The following is a 17,592-nucleotide window of genomic DNA, read 5'->3' as shown; positions in this document are numbered from 1 at the left end:
AGTCCCTATTTATATTCTGTTCCAGATCCTCCCTCAGCTGAGCAAAGTCATCAAAATTCTCCACCCATAAATTATAGTACTTTATATTAACTGGTGGGCTAGAACAAAAAATGTCAAATGGCTACGGTTTCTTAAAAAGCGTTCACTGATCCACAAATGATCCACGCTTAAAAAAACTGTGATTCTAGAAAGCAGTGATGCACTAATCTCATCTTTACACAGCTCTGAGTATCGGCCAATACCTGATATCCTCAAAATACTCAAACCTGTTTGTTATACTTCTTGATCTATTCTTCTTCTAGAAACTCTTAACGTTTCACTGAAATGGAATTATTTACAATGTAAAAAAAAAAATGTAACAATGAATTAGAAAAGTGTATAAAAAACAAAATACAACCTTGCAATCAGTCATTTATTGCCTCTGAATGTTTATATGGCTTTTCTTTATATAACAGAGCTGCTTGAACATGAACAGGTCATTTGAGAATGCCTCAGCCAAATTGAGGACATGAAAATGAGCAAAAACAGACAACATCATGTCAACATTCAGTTTGCAACATAGCAACGTGTTACCGGAGGTGCTACACTCCACAAGGTGCCAGGAGAGATGTGTGTGCGCGCATGTGTTTCTGAACAAACAGGACAGACATGAGTGTGCACAATGGACAGGTGATGGTGCTTTTGTGTGTGTGTGTGTGTAAAGAAGAGTGGGTGCACGTTCACATTCTTAATGTTTTCGCACCACACTAATGACATTCATCATTCCAAATCTATGCTCAACAGACCTCACAATCCCAGAGACAAACACACACAACTGGTTCCTGTATTGCATAACTGTAAAAGTGGCACATTACACACGGTCACCTAATTTGCATGCTGTTTGTTTGTTTGTTTGTTGTTGTTTTTTTGGCAGTATGTTACAAAAAAAAATGACGACCATTTCTATAATAAAAGAGAGCATATAAAAGTTTTACAATGGCTTTACTAAGGTCTGTAGATGTCACCACTTCCAAGTAGGACATCTAATCTGAGCAAACATATTCAATACTACACACACATAAATATTGCTGTTTTTGCAGTATGCCTGCAGGCAGCTAGCGTTTGGTCCTCACCGAAATGCCCTGAGTCGGAGTTTCCGTTTTATTTTTTATATATAGAAAGAGTTCTGTCGGCATGCTGGATGTGCATTCGATGTGTGGGGATAACGCGGTTATATAAGATGTGGGTATTTTCGTGTGTGTATGAAAATCTTAGTGAAGCATTCTTCTGGAATCCATGTCTCAAAAGAACATTAAGGAGGTGATCATTCTGAACGTTTATCATATAAAGCCTGTCTTACGTATGAACCGAGTGTACTCTTTAGAGTTTGTCACTGAAAGCTGACATTATTAACTGCATGCTTTGGCACAAGAAACACCATTCGGTTGGCAGGAAGGTACTGCAGCTTAAGCAACCAGAACTCGTATCAGTAATCCCAGTCGTTAAATCGCCGATCAACTAGCAGGAGTCAAGGAAGAGACGACCTAGCGAACTGATTAGCGTCGACGTCTACAATGAGCCAAGTGCTTGAGAACCCAGCCGAACATCTGGGTAGAGACTCAGTAGACGTCTGCCAGTTATAAGTATTCGATCATCTCCGTCTCTCCTTAGGAAAGCTATCCAAATAATGTATAACTGAAGAAATATTATACAAAGACAAAAATATAAAGGTATATAGATATGTATGGGCATATTCATAAAAAGTAAAAGAGGCTGAAAAAAGTCAAAACGGTATTCAAATGCATCCAAAAAAAGTTATTAACTGATTTTCTTATGTTTGTTTGTTTTTCACCTTGCAGTTTTTTTTTTTGTTGTTGTTGAACCCGTTGACTGTTTTATGTTGTGTCTTTCTGTATGGCTGCTCCTTTATCTTTAATACAAACACGATAGTATAAAAAAAAGTAACTGCTTTGTCTGTACAGTCGTTTGTTTTGTCTTGCGTCTTCCCTCTTTGCAGAGTTCCTGAGAAGAGCCATCCATCTCAAGTCTTCACACACATCGTGCATGTGTGTCTCATTGCTGACCATGAGGCCTGAGTTAGGGTTGGCTGTACGGATATAAGGCTCTGTGTTTACCCCTACAGGGGCAGATTGCTGTGAGAGCAGGGTAACTGAAGGGAAAGAGGGGGTCAAAATGTTTGTATGAGGTGTGGGTGTGTGTTTACAGAGAAGAAGCCTGCTCATTGGGCCCTTCCACCATGGCTCTTTCTGGACATGTCCACATTAGGTTCCTGACCAGGCCAGGCCTCTCCGTCACTGTCCGTTCCCCTGTCCTCCTCGGCATCTTCATCTTCGTCATCTTCTTCCTCCGGTGATGGCTCACTTCCGTTCTCAGTGGCCCAGCTCTCTTCCTCATCCTCGCGCTCTGTCTTCATGGTAAACGGGGGAACTGTTGGAGGAGGAGGGGGAGGGGGAGGAGGAGGAGCTGGTTCGGCTTTGCTCTCGCTGCACTCCGGCTGCTCTTCAAACGCCTCCGGATTCTCCAACATTTCCCGGATCAGAGGTGGCATTGGGCCCGGGATCTCCATCTTCAATGTGACCGCCCTTTCTGCTCCTGTAACAAACCACAGAAAATGGTATAAATCAGAAGGTATTATCTTTTGTGTTAATACAAAAAAATTCTCTCTACTCAGATTTATTCTGCGATTTTATTCATCAATAGTTTCTGCCCTTATTCCTTTTTATAGAAAATCATATCAGCATGGAGTATCTCAAGTGATCTGAAAACATACTGAAAACTGAAAACTGACCTTTGGTGCTGATGCCACGCAGATCTGTGATCTTCATCAGCATCCGGGGGAACATGTGGGGTTTGTTGGGCCGGCGGCGGCGGGCGTAGATTTTCAGTGCCTCCAGCAAGGGCTCCTGTAGACGATCTACACGCTGGGGCTCTTCTAGGTCCATACGGTCTGGGTAGAGACGGGAAGAAAACTTGGCCTAAGTGTGTTCCTTTTTACTCAGACACCAGCACCAAACATGCTTTTGGTGTCTTTCAGTTGAACTCTGCATTTTTAATGATAAAGCAATGAGTTTGTTTTGTTATTTGCACAAGACATACCCATCATTCCTAAGTTATCCTCAAATGCTGATGACTAAGAGATGTTTTAACATTTGGTGAATAACTCCATCCAACAGATTGTCTATTAGTTCTCAGAATTTGAATGGCTATTATTAGAAAATCAAGGCAACTGGATTTCTGTTTTGCCATTCATCTAAAGGACTTCGTCACTGCTCAACGATTTGACGAGTACGGAAACATCGTCAAGATTACATCAGTTGTCTTGACTTACTACTACTAATAGAAAACCCACCACCAGATGGCAGCAGTGGTACTATATAAGTGCAGAATGCAGTACCTCCACAGATCAGACAGATGGCACTGAGGAGTCCTGTTTCGGTGTCGTCCATCTCCAGCGGTAAAAGTTGCCCAGCAAAGGCAAAGACCAGATCAGTTAGTGGACCGAAGCCTGCATTGTGCATCTGAGTGCGGTTTAGAGTGAGTCCATCTGAGAAAGTCATTGTATCCTGCTCCGGTGTGTAGCGTGTGCAGATCCGCAGCATCTACCGTAGCAAAAAAAGTGTGGACAAAAAAAAAGTGTTAATTTTATGGCCTCATCAATATACGTATGCAGTGTCTTTAGTTAACAGTTTCGTTACCAGAATGTCCAGGCAGGCTGATTTGAGCAGGGTGATCTGGTCAGCAATGGTGAGGGATGTGAAGCCAGGGAGGCGCTTGGCAAACTCCACGATCTTGATAATGCACTTGGTGGAAAGTTCACTGAACTTATCCCACAATCCAAGATCCAACTGAACACGGTGATCTGAGCTGGAGTTCTGAGAGCAGATGCGACAAAGAGAACCGGAGTAAGACAAATAAATTAGCAAAAGAGACATCACATAAGTGCTAATAAGTGCAAAATAAGAACTGCAAAAATTAGGTTTTAATGAACATAAATTGTGTCATGCTGCAGTAGAATGAGCGGTATGGAACAAAATATATAATACTGGTATACGATACCAGAGTACATTTTCATGATCACATGACACATATGATAATATTTAGTCATGTAACAATTACAGTTTTAAAGATTTTGCTAAATCAACAAAGATAAAAAAATCAAGGAAGACCAAACCATTAGTAAAATATACCCAATATGGCCATATCCAGTATACTCTCAAAAACCATTAAAAAATAATAATAATAATTTCAATATTGTCCATCATTTGTATATTTCTATGTTGGTGTGTACAGGATTATTTGCTGTGTGGTTCAACTCACTGTGGTGTATTTTCCCAGCTGGCACAATGAAGGGCAGGTCTCTTGGTGTGCTTTGCTCACTTTGTTCACCAATTCCTCCAGTTCACCACTCAGCTCGTAGCTCTCAACCGGCAAAATTTCCTCCTTCACGTCCTTCTTCTTCTTGTTTCGGTCATTCCGCACAGCTGAGGGTTACAAGAGGAGACGAGTCAATACCTCAGCCATGAATCAGGCCCATCGAACTATAGCCAAAATATGATCTTGGCAGGTGGAAGTGCTTTTTGGCAAATCGATGACACTTTGGACATTTGTCTGGCTCACAGCAATCATCCCTAGGAACTGAAGGACCAGTTCACCAAAATCTGTGACTCATAAATCAACAGCATTGGGGAAACTAACCTGAGAACAACTTGTTGTAATGTGTGTGACCTGGAGGAGCACATCTGAGTTGCCAAGCCTAGCCTTCTCAATAACCCTCTCGCTCACCCTCACCCTCCCTCCCACCTTCCCTCCTCCCATTCTTTCCTTCCTCTCAGGATATCCAGTAATAGCAAAGGCACAATGTGATCCCGGTTTCTACATACATCCCACACATATAAAGACACACATACATGTCCCTGTGGACACATAGAGTGGCCAATGTGCCACTCTCCTGGTGAGATCACTGCTGTGACTCTGGCAAGTGAACAAACACACAGCCAGCTTGCAGTCTTTGAACTTGGTGCTATTGTCTCTGGCATGGCACAAATCTGTTAGTGCCAGGTCATAAAGGCGCCTTTAGGAAAGGCTACTTAAAAAACGAGCAAACGCTGATGGATTGATGTAGATGGGGTAAAGACTCATTTATAAGGTGATAATGATTTGCATATTAATACTCATTGACTTGACATTCTCACACAGTCTAATAATTCTGACAGTAATCTGAGGTTGATGTGCACTTTGTGGCTTCTATCTTGTTTCTTTTGTCAAAACCTTCAGACTACTGCTTTTATATCTGTTCAGATCTGCGTTCTAGTCTTCATGGCTCTGTACGCGAATGTGTAAGTGTCAGCATGTCTGTGTGTGGGCACGGCGCCAAGAATGCCTACATGCCAACCAGCAGCCTCACCTTCCTTGGACATGCCGACCTCAAAGCACTTCTGCAGGCGGCAGTACTGGCAGCGGTTGCGTGTGATCTTGTTGATCTGGCAGTTCTTGTCGCGGTGGCAGGTGTACACCATGTTCTTTTGGATGCTGCGGCGAAAGAAGCCCTGCAGCCAGGCAAGAGTGTGCGCATGTTAGCCACTACCACCCATCATGTACGCTTGCTCTTACCTGTTCTCTTTTTCTCTTTTCAATAGACTCTTTATCTTTGTGTCTGAACTTGCTGAACAGAAACATTCTCTCCACAGTCCCCCATAGCCATAGGACTATGGTTAGTCTTTGCCCAAAATATATACTTGGGGTGTTTTTTCTTGTTTCTGATACTTTTTTCGACCTCTCAGGTGCAAATATTTCTAGTTCCAGACTGCATTATAGTCTCACACATCCAGGAACATTGCATCAAAAGAAAGCGTGCTTTAACACATTCTTCTTACCTTGCAGCCCTCACAGGAGCTGACGCCGTAGTGGTAGCCCGACGACTTATCCTGGCACACGAAGCATGGCTTGTAGACACGAGGTGGCGGGGGTGGAGAGGGTGAACTGGGTACCATCTCCTCTGAACTGGTGCTCTGAGTCTCCACAGCTGAATAGAGAATAATGCAAAAGATATACATTACATTCTGGTACAGTGTGTAATCCTCTTAAAATATAGACAAAGAATAGGAAGGATTAATATATGCATGTCAAGAATTGCATATCTTTAGAGGCAGATTAAGTAGAATGGCCAGACGAGCTCAGTGTTTCTTTATTTTCCTGCAGTTAAACAGAAGATGCTAACTTAGCTAAGCGGTGGTTCGTTTACTGCTGTATTTTGTGTAATCAGTGACAGATTGGTGGGGGTTAAGTGGGGGTGACGTCTGTTGAATTAATCTCACCTAACCCCTCCCTCTGGCCAACCCTCTCCTTAGGGGGTGGGATTTCATGGAGATTAGTGTGGTTTGACTGACAGAAAGCGAGTGTGTGAGAGAGAGAGAGAGAGAGAGGGAAAAAAAAAAACAAAAACAGTTTAACACACTGACAGATAAGCAGTAGCATCACCAACGTTCTGATAAGACATGCATCTCATCTGTTCCAGAGGCACAGAGGTGGGGCTTCAGCGCAAGGCTTCCTCATTTTTAAATAGCCAGCTGATTGGCTGCTCTGCTTCTCAGCTTATAGACACAAATACCTTTCCCTCCCTCGAAACACACTTTAATTACACACTCGCAACCACCAAGCGTCTTTCACAAAACACCACAATGACAAATTACTAAGCTATTGTGTTTGGGTTGTTGGTTTTGTTTTGTTTTTTTTAAGCTATGCATTCATCCTTGTGTGTCTCAGAGACATTTCACACAACACACATGTAATCTGAAACAGGTACTTTGCTGGACAATGCATCCTGGGCAACACTTCTTTCAACTTTCACCTTGTGGTCACCCCTAAAACTTTGGCACCACCCCTTTGCCACCTCTTGACACACACACCCTATTTTTCCTGGCCCTAAATTCCTGAGTATGGCCCTACCAGTTTTTATTGGAGGCCGGGCCTCATAAGCTTGGCCTATAAAGGTACTCTCAGGGCCATGGTGGAGGCAACAGCCTGGCTGCTGGGGCTTTTACTGGGGTTCAGTCACCTCGGGCAGCCATTCACACCACCAGCTGTAGCCCTGGCCTGTTAAAAAAGGCCCAATCATAAAACAAAAAACAGGGAGGCTCTAAACTTCTAACTTTTATTGCACTCCATTCCCCAGCTATGGTCAATGGAAAGCACAGAGACTAGCCTGAACTTAACCTACAAACCCCCTCCTTTTTCTCTTTCACACACACACACACACACAAACACACACACACACACACACACACACACCACAGGACTCAGCCAAAGCACCGGCTTGGCATTTTACAAGACTTGGGAGACTTCAAAAAGAAGAAAAGAGGGCATAAAAAGAGGAATTTGATAGAAAACAGAAAAAGGGACAAATGAGATTGGGGGGAAGGGAGAAGCAAATGTTCCAGGCTTAGAAGCAGCAATGTCCCTGTTCATGGCCATGATTACGAAAAAAACATGGAGCTGAAAATTAAATTTACATACCACCTGTACATTTGTGCAGAATGATCAAATGTTTCGTCTCAGTTTACTTGCAGTTTTTGGATATCAAAACAGTCAGTTACAGCATTTTCATTAACAAAAAAAGACTTTCACATAATGGTGTTAAAGGTTATAATACTAAATCCAGTCCTGACATCAAAAACCAAAACAGAGACAAACTATTTCTGTGGGTTAAACCTGGTATGAATCATTTGTTTCTGTAGTATTCATAGCAATATAGTGACTGCACCTCTTTCACACACTCTAAAAAGGCAGAACCGTGGGTGGCGTCAAGCATGGACTACTGACTGGCACCATCTCAGACAACGAGACAGGAGGGGGACTAAAATCCATCAGCGTCTGTCAACAGCCCAAACTGGTTCCTGTGGTAAATAAGGCTTCTCTTACACCTCTTTCACACATCATTCCAAAGTTCAGTCAACACTTCCGTGGATTACAATGGGACGGGTCGTCTTTGACAGCCGCCCCCCCCACCCCCGCAACCCAACCCAACCCAATAGGTCGTTCACTCTTGTTTCTCTACTCATCTCATCTTTCTATTTGGAAAACAATTCTCTGCAAAAACACAAGGCCTCCTTATCAGGGCCTCTATTTGCATGACAATCTGCAGGCCTAGCTGTTGGCTGATGGAGGGACAGGTTGGGGGCGGGACAGGGCTAGGTGGGGATGTCGAGGTCATAGTTATCAGTAGGCACTACTCATTTCCTGTTGTGTAATTTTACTACTAATCCTCTCACTTAAAGCTCTCTACACACAAGAGCCAAATGAGCAGGCCTGCATTGATGCAACCATTCAATTATATTTAAGAGCCTTCCCATCCATACCCACAGTATGAAGCATCAGTAAAAAGTAAACAAAACACACAAACCTATAAGTTGCATATACAGTTAACTCCAGAATTATTGGCATATTTTAAGAGAATGGGAAAAATCGTTGTTTAAAATAAATATTATGCCCACATTCTCCTAATAAAAAAACTGTCTTCTTTCCTTAGCTTGAACAACAAAAATAATCTTAAAAGACTTTTTTGGTTGAAGTAGGATTATCGCTTGAAGCCATGCAAAATAAATGCAAACAAAGGTGGCATCCTTGAAAAAGAAACCCCTATCCTTTAAAATTGCTCTGTCTGTTGCCTTCAACCAGCTCTATTGTTGGCGTTGCCAAAAAAGCTTTCAATACAAAAAAGATGGATGGTTCTTTACCTGCACAAATCAGGTAATGGATATAAAAAATACATACATGGTTAGAAATACCATTAATCGCAATCAGGACAAGATCTTAAAAGGTTAAAAGTTCTGGAGCAGTTTCAAATTTGTTACAAATTGAGCAAATTAGCATACAAGAGATACTTGCTGCTTGTTTTAACTCTACGGGCCCAGGGGGCTCTTGGGAAGATTGAGCATGCATTCCACTGAGTACCAGGATTTTTCCACCTGATTGTCTGGTTGCCTCTGACAGGAGTTCACTTGGATGTAGATGAGTATTTCTAAAGGATAATACGCCCAGCCATACGTCTGAATCAACAAAGAAGACAAAATCAATGTTTTGTAATGGCCGTCTCTCTGGAATCGTCAGGACAAAATAGGACTAGGCTGAGTGCTATTATTGTGGGATGCCGATACTATCGAAACAAGTGTTCCCGAGAACAAATGAACCATTTTAGAAATAATAAAAACAACACAGCATCTCGGATTGGCACCCTGTCCAGTGTGTATCCCGCCTTGTGCCCGATGCTCCCTGGGATAGGCTCCAGGGTTTCCCGTGACCCTGAAAAGGAGTAAGCGGTTGAAGATGGATGGATGGAACACAGCATATCCACATGGTTATATATATACGGGCAAACATTCCAACCTTTTCTCAAGCATTTCCAACTCCAACTTTAAATGTTTGCACGATGACCAACACGATATGTGCTATAAAAATATAGCACATGGTGTGTGTGTGTGTGTGAAGGTAAATGTTGTATGCGTTTTCTGTTGCAACACTACTTACACTAGAAGCATATGACGCATTGGCTGAGGAACAAATATTCTTTCACAATAGGACAGCAGATTTTGTGTACGTGACTGTGGGTGTGATTGAATCTTCTGGAAACACTCTTCCCAGATCTAGTCTTGGCCTGTGCATGTGTGTGTGTGTGTCTATGCAGTTTTGTGTGGGTACTTGCATGGCTACCAATGACCCTGTTTCCAAAGCACCAAATTTGATTTGCAAATGTAGTCATCTCTTCTCAATTCCTCTTTAAATGAATCTGTCTGTATTTATCTGCATGTGTTTATGAGATGTGGGACCTAACTTTGATCACTATCATTGCTTAGCCCAGGAACCTGAAACCTTGTTCTAGAAGCATCAGGCTTTGATTTGTTTTTTTTGTATTATTCTCAGTTCTGCATGCCCAGACGCGCTGTGCGGCAGACGGTGCACAGATTGGCCAGGTTGTCGCGAACAGCATGATTGATAAGCTGACTGGCACAGGCTGCATGAGCAGGAGGCTTCTCTCCAAGCCTCGCCTGACGAGCAAGGACGCGCAGTCCTCTCCAGAAAACTTACACCAGCTTCCTGATGAGGGGACCAGGTGCGGCTCACTCGCTTTCTCTTGCTTTGCCTTTCTCTTTGTCTCTGCCCACAGCTTCCTGCCATCTCCGGTGCATGGTTGTCATCACAACACTTCACTACAACACAACCACACTTCCTTCCTCCTTTCTGCTTTACTCGCTTTTTTTCCGCTGGATGTTTTCTGATTGCTGACTATCTCAGTGAGTGGCATTTCCACTATTAGTCATATATTGCAAAACAGATCGTTAAACTGAAAACTATCTTCAAGGCATTATCAGTCAGAGACAACTGATTCCAAGTAATCACTGAATATGACTGTCCATGTATAATCAAATTATGCTCGTAAGTCTGACCAGACTATTTGACTTCACCCATAGTGGTTTCATTTTTTTTTTTTAAATAAAACATTTAATAAAAAAGAGTGATGCACTGGTGTTATGACAGGAGGGAGTGTATGCATGCTTGTATTAAGGTACTCAGCAGTAGCAGTTCCTGTCAACAGCTGAGTATGACTTCATTATCTGAACCCCCACCTCTTTCTCAATTTCTCTCCTCCCCCTGTCTGGGCATGTTGAGAGATATTCTTCCTGCTACAGCGAAACCCTTTCTGAAAAAGACCTAAGCTGCCAGCCAGACGATGGCTCAGAAGGGAGAAAAAGCAAGAACATGCACCACGCTGGACAAGACCAGAGAATCCGACCGAGATTGGAGTCTCAGGGAATTTGCACCTTCATGTCATAAACAGCGCGAAGGCATGAATACATACATGCACACACGAACACTCTTGGAGCAGAAATCGCCTGGTGTGCGCACACACCTTAGAAATGGATCTCAGAACAAAACTAGCTGAGATGCCAGCACCTTCCATAGGAGGCATTCAGCAGGTGGGGGCAGCCAGGCCCTCAGGGTCTGGGAAATTACCCTTGGAGACAGCAGTACACATTCAACACTTTCTTCTTTATAGTGCCTCATAAACCCCTTTTAGAACCCTTTTTTTCCATGTCAGCATTTGGCCATGAAAGCCCTTCCTCACTGCACAACACCAGTCCATCAAAGAAACATGGAGTGACCATGAACCATTCCACCTATTCTGGAGTTGCTTCAGCACAAGTTCAAAATTCATCCAGGACTTGCACTCGGTTTGGACTTCCCCCAGCTGCCGGTTAAACAACTTTCTGAGAAAGGCACTACCATGGATCTATCACGGTGACCCAATCTAAACAATTCATTTTGAGGCAGTAGATGGAGATCAGATCCAAAGGAGACAGATCTCTGGCACTGAGCCTGTCACTGCCTGCCAAGCCTCATATGTGCATTCAGACTTTGGGGGATACTGTCTCCTCCAATTCCTCTTCACTCCAGTAGTTGGATCATTCTTGTATGGACACAGACGCTAGGGTGTTGATCTGTCTGCAAGCAATGGAGCCAAATGACAGGCTCAGCCTGGTCTACCATTCAGCTTTGATCCCAGAGCTTCTGCTTGCTCTCACACATTTCCTTTCTCCATCTGTCTAGCCGTCTGCACTCACCTGCCATGGTGCCATGATCCCACGCGTCCCTACGCAACAGATTCAAGGAACTCCTTGTATGGCTCTTATTGCTTCCTTCCCCAAATAATAGAAACCACAAATGTAGAAGTAGCAAGTCGGTTGACGCCTTTGTGACGGAAATAAAGACACCAAAGACAAAGGGATTTCATTGTCATTATGTAGAAATAACACTCCAGTATTATACAAATTGGACAAAGTGTTGCACAATTTTTTTCTATTTCTCTTCTTTGTTCTTCTGGTTAATATTGTTGGTTGTGGACCATACTGTGACCAACTGAAATGACAATTTGTTTAGGCTTATTGCCTTAAAGTACTCATGAGTTTCCATTCAAGGCTGACTTTACTACTCAACAGAACATAAGGAGACATTGAGACTGTTGCTTCCTGTTCTCTTTATGATTTGTGGTCAGTGAAAGCTCCATCTGTGTGTACAATGTGAGGTTCAGAAATACAAAGCCGTTCAAAAATCATACATCATACCAGGGCACCGGTTTGGTTATTTCTAATGCCATTCTAGAGGAAGTGTGAGAAACTTCTGCTTTGAGTGACAGAAAACAAGAAATGATGCTTGATTACATAGGTGGAATTTTTCCACCCTTGTGGGGCAGCAAGCTCTGAAAAGTGATTGCCCAACAGTGAAGGGCGTGGACTGGCAGCCGTCAAAGCAGCACATATCCTGTTCATGAATTTTACTGAAAAGGTTCTTCACTGGAAACCTGTGTGTGAATCATCTTGAGGTGGAAAGTCCTCCCCATGGTTGAGATACCACAATGCTTTTTGGAGCACGTTTCTTTTTTTTCTTGTTTAATCGGGGGCACGGGTTAAATGTCTGGCATTTACTTTGTCATATCAGCTACACTGTTTCATTCCTGCGCATCAAAATGACTACACTAAAAAATCTTGAAACGCCTAGTCTAGTGAGGCATATATGACAAAAATCCTGAACATTTACTTCAGAGTAAAGAAGGCTTGTTTTATTAAGGTTCTGGGCAGTACAATCTAATTTGTCAAGGAGGATAAAAGACGTGTTTAGTAGGTCAATTAAAATGTATCATCATCATTATTATTACCATGCCAGTCCAACAAAGTCCTTATCTAACTTTGCATTAAGAGTAAAGTTTGAATATAGTGCAGTTTTTCCCTGGGAACTGAGGTTTGAGATAACATTAAACAGTGAAACTTACAGTGGTTTGCTCTTTCTTGGCTTGAGACCACTGTCCTCTAAGCCAAGGCCCTTCAGCACATGTTCACATACAACAGTAAAACAACCCCTTGCCAATGCCTAGCCTTCTGCAAGCATTGAGCTTCTCAGTAAACAGGCAGCAGAGTTGAGAACAGCACAGAGGTGCTGGCCAAAACAGAGAAATCAACAAGGCTGTCTCAGAATTCCCTAAAGCATGACGTTCAACCCTGTTTGTGTGTCACAGAAATCTGAGACAGGGAAGAAGACAGACGGCTAATTACAGTCCAAATCTGGGACAGAGCATGGGTAGGGCCAACAGCATACAGACAGCTTCAACTTGCATCTGAGACGGCATGGAAATCTGCAACAAGCTAGTGTTAATAGGTATTTTCATAGCAATGTCTTGCCAAATGTTTGGTTGGGTCAGGGACTGCACAATGGAGCATTTTTCTATTACACTGAATCCAAGCCTGAGTATCTGGTTTTATACCGCCAAGTCAAGATTATGCAGTCGTCCTGCTTTTTGACAGGAAAGATCTCTTATTTACAGTTCCCTGACCCCAGCAAGAGGCTCTACTGCCATTATGGCAGCAATCTGGATTCCAGCGGCCCACTGTGGAATCTCAGCAGCCACGTCAGGCCTCTTTTTCTGGGACTGACAGTATAGGAAACTCCTTTTGCAACACAGCTCATCGCCCGTCCACATATAGGCACTCCACATATAATGATTCATGCTCAAGCATAGATATAGTAACCTATGATACAATCTACAGAGGCAGACTCCATGATAAGAGTCTAACTAAAGGGTAGCCAGTCAAAAGATTATTTTGAGATGAGGAACTGAAATGAGGCACTGTCATACCTGTTTAAGGTTGAGTTCACATACACACATACATACACACACACACATATACATTATATATATATATATATATATATATATATATATATATATATAAAATCCTTAGGTGGATATGTGCATATGTTTAGTACAGAACGACCATTGTTTTTCCATAATCAACACACATAATTCTAAACTGCTAAAACAGAAATCCCTTTGCAGCCTCATGAACACAGAGTACAAAAACATACCCCTCTCACTAAAGGGCCACTAAACGGTCACCACCACATACACACACACACTATACTATACAATACTATCTCTTTTCCCATGTTACACACATATCCATCTTCAAATCACCATTTTATCTACTCGGACACCCGACCCCTGAAGCATTGTAATCTTTTAATTGAATCTTTTGTAAGGGAAGACATCCATTAACACAAAATTAATGAAAGGGGGTGTGTGTCCTACATTGAGAAGGCCGAAGTGCAATCAGAATTTCAACCATGGGATTTCAAATTTTGAAAAACATTCAATGCTTTATGCTGCGTATTAACGTGTATTTACTGTGTATTAATCATAGTAGCAACCATATAATGCTCAAATGTCAGTAGACTTCACTTAAGCATTTCAAAAAGCAATTGGTGAGAGGAAGTGATGTTATCTTGTTGCTAACCGATATGTTTCCAAATCATTGACGCTGGTGTCTCAAGTGCACATACCAGCCCCTCCTTCAAGTCTTTGCCACTGTTCTAAGTGTTACACAGTTTAAAAAAAAAAAACAAAAAAAAAAAAAAAAAAAAAAAAAGGAGGAAAAAAAAACCCTTTGACTTGTCTTCCTTTTCTGGGTCTTAAAAAGTGTTTCCTTAAAACACATAGTGTGGAGAGCTGACCCTGCCCAGCGTGTAACCTCTCCATCACCTTTGACTCTAGGGATGGAAAAAGATGCATGAAAAAAACAGGAAAGCTGACTACGCATCCCAAAGTGACCAGTAAGGCTTTTATTTCTCCACCTATTGCAGACAGCTAGAGCTTTTACTGAATAGCACAAAGGCTCTTCATTGTCAAGTGGGTCTCTCGGATGGTTCAAGTCTCAAGCCTGGATGAACAAAAGAGACATGGTGCAAACAATTACAAAAGCTTCTGAGGTGGTGTTAGGAAGTGAGATAGAGAGAGATTCATCCCCAGAAGTAACTTGCAAAACAGAATATCTGTGTCTCACTGGCAAAGCAGACATTTTTTTATGAGGGAAAGTTCCTTCCTGTAGACTACAAAGACAATGTTGGGGATTGTAAAGTGCTGAGAGAGACAGCCAGCCAGCAGCAGAAGTCAACCGTCTGAACCTCCCTGAATCATCCAGCCATGCTCCGCAGCTGGTTTGCCCCTAATGAGATATTGGGTTTGAACATCAATTCATCTGCTTCATCGAGGGGGACAATGAGTCGAGTGGCGGCTGGAGGGGGACAAGCTGGCCTTGTTTACTGAGCTTTAGCGGGCATGCAGGGCTGAAACAGGACACCGGTCCTTCCCTCAGGCCAGCCCACGCTTTCCCACCACATTTCTAGCTCCCCCGTTTCCTGGAACTCAAGTGGGCTACGAATTCGAACAGTCAAGGAGCACAGGGACACTTTTCCTGCTTGCGTTTGTGTGTGTGTGTGTGTGTGTGTGTGTGTGCGTGCATGCATGCTTGCTCTTGGCTGGTAAAACCTGATTGATTAAATAAACAGATCTCATCGCACTCTGATCTGGGGAGGCAGTGTGCAGCACCAAGCCTCGGCCAGGCCCCTGACAGGGCATCTGTCTTCATTAAATGGCGGCCCAGTGTGGCTGACAGCCACTGAAACGTTGGTGTCTTCAGGATTAATGAAGACAGATGACTCACCACACAGAGGCCAGCACCAAGGAACAAAAAAACAGAAGGTTGAACAAATAAAAACCCTAAAGCGCAGCAACCGGCTCCCATTTGAGAAGCTGAAGAATGAGAGATGTGTTACTTGTGCAAATGCTCATTTTTTGGATTCGCCTCAAAAACACAAGGCTGTTCCTTCTTTCTCCTAGCACACACCCATGCATACACATGCTAACCCTCCCTGTGAGACTATGAAAAAAGATCCCAGTTTTGTCTGTGCTAGGACAGGGCCCTTGTGGGAGCCAGTAGACTGTCAAAAGCAAGGGAGGGCCAAAAGGGAGAGAGTTACAGAAATGGGGGACTATCCAGGCCACAGGAACACTGTACTCCTGCTTTTGACTCAGCTCGAACATTGTTTATCCCAATTCCCTACTCTTTATTTCACTTAGTGTCCTTAGTTTATTTATTTGCGATCCCATAAGCCAGATGCTTTCAATGCCCTGGATAAATCCTTTATTTAAAGGGTGGGGAACACTTCTAAACCATGTCTATCCTCCTGCTGTGTTTGTGTCCTGGGTGATGCTGGGAATGATAAATAGGGTCATGGACAGACTTGCTGGCATCTCAGACTTGTCTGCCATCAGTTGGGATGTGAAGAAAAACAAATGCAATCTGCATGTCTGAAATTACAGCAAATAGTCTGATTCTCATCCTCCCCACATCTAATTCTCTTCCTCTTTATATTTTACCCCCCTGATCTTCGCTGTTTAACTTTTCAACAACTGACAAGGTCAGGAATTAGGTTACCTGCATTGGTGCTGAAACTAGACACTCAGTTTGACATTCATGTACAAATAATCACATTCAAACAGCATGGACACACACACACAAACACACACATATACATACATACACACATACTCCTCTGGCCAATCACATGTTCACACAAATAAACAGCATGATGAATGCTTCATAGTGTAAGGACTCTCACTGCATAGAAAAGGCTCACGAAGTTACAAACTGCCTGAATGAGTGCAAGATGACAGCATGGACAGGAATAAAAAGAACGTCACTTACACTGAACGGCTGTAGTCCCCGTCCAGGCGAAGTGATCCAGCCCTGTAAAGTAGGGGCTCGCCTTCCTCAGCATACACGCACGGTTAGTGACATCGTAGAGCTGCCGGGGTCCCATCCCCAGAGGCTCCATACAGTCGAACATACTGCCTATCCCTGTCCCCTACCCAAAGACTCTAAGTTTAACAGCTGCTTCCTAGCTCAAAACAACAAGAAGACAACAAACCACACTGGACAAACAACAAAACCCAGGCTGGAATTCCTCTGCTCAGGATCTGCGCCTGTTGTTGCTTTCTTCCACTGTAGTCTTAGTGCTGCTTAGTGCTGCTTGCCTGCCTTTCTCTGGGGTGGAATGTGGAGCTAGTTCCTGGCTTGCTGGAACTCACTCTCTCTCTCTTTCTCTCTAACTCTATCGCACTCTTAGTTCACCGGATGCCCTTGGGCAAGCTGCTCTTAGTCTTCTGTAACCGACCTAAATAAGAGCTCCACATAGCACTCACTGAGTCCTAGGCAGAGAGGAGCGAACCAACTGCTTCAGTCCCGCACCCACGAAGGGGGGTGGAGAAAGAGAGCGAGAGAAGGGAGGGAGGGAGGAAGGGGGAGGGAGGAGGAGAGAAGGAGAAAAGGGAGGCAGGAGGTGGGGCAAAGGAAGGGCCAGAGTTAGTGTGTTTGTGTGTGTGCCTGTCAGCCGTGATCTGCTTAGAGAACAACTTCTATTTGAATCTCACTGGCCTCTAAATTTTTGGTATCTTTTGGTGATTAATATTTTAGCACACAGAACTCCCAAGCCATGAATACACACGTTCACACACCAACTCTTCTCTGTTCAGCATGTTAGCGACGCCGCACCTCCCCCATTTCTCCTGCAGTAAATATGAGACCCCCTATCCCTCCCTCCCTTTTCAACTCCGTCTCTAATCATAACCATATTAAAGTCCAGCATGAGTGAGTGAAAGAGAAAGAGTGAGTGTGTGAGACAGAGAGAGATAGAGAGAGACACACACAG

General features: G+C 43.2%; 1 protein-coding gene across 3 annotated transcripts in view; it reads right to left on the bottom strand.

Annotated features, from left to right (window-relative positions):
• Positions 1–877: 877 nt before the first annotated feature.
• The window catches only part of rarga (retinoic acid receptor gamma a), a 37,318-nt gene continuing 20,603 nt past the window's right edge, over positions 878–17,592 (bottom strand). For 2 of the 3 annotated variants that reach the window (XM_053642574.1, XM_053642573.1), the window contains 7 exons: positions 5,874–6,022; positions 5,405–5,546; positions 4,318–4,481; positions 3,696–3,872; positions 3,395–3,599; positions 2,789–2,947; positions 878–2,592 (listed from right to left, as the gene is read on the bottom strand). In XM_053642574.1, coding sequence (XP_053498549.1) covers positions 2,219–2,592; positions 2,789–2,947; positions 3,395–3,599; positions 3,696–3,872; positions 4,318–4,481; positions 5,405–5,546; positions 5,874–6,022 — 1,370 coding nt within the window. In that variant the 3' untranslated portion in view covers positions 878–2,218. Of the gene's footprint in view, positions 2,593–2,788; positions 2,948–3,394; positions 3,600–3,695; positions 3,873–4,317; positions 4,482–5,404; positions 5,547–5,873; positions 6,023–16,589; positions 17,466–17,592 lie in introns of those variants that run through there. The other variant, XM_053642575.1, reaches the window with a different exon arrangement.

The sequence above is a fragment of the Ictalurus furcatus genome, chromosome 15 (genome assembly GCF_023375685.1).
Source record: "Ictalurus furcatus strain D&B chromosome 15, Billie_1.0, whole genome shotgun sequence".
Lineage (NCBI taxonomy): Eukaryota > Metazoa > Chordata > Actinopteri > Siluriformes > Ictaluridae > Ictalurus > Ictalurus furcatus.
This window is presented reverse-complemented; position numbering and strand designations above follow the sequence as displayed.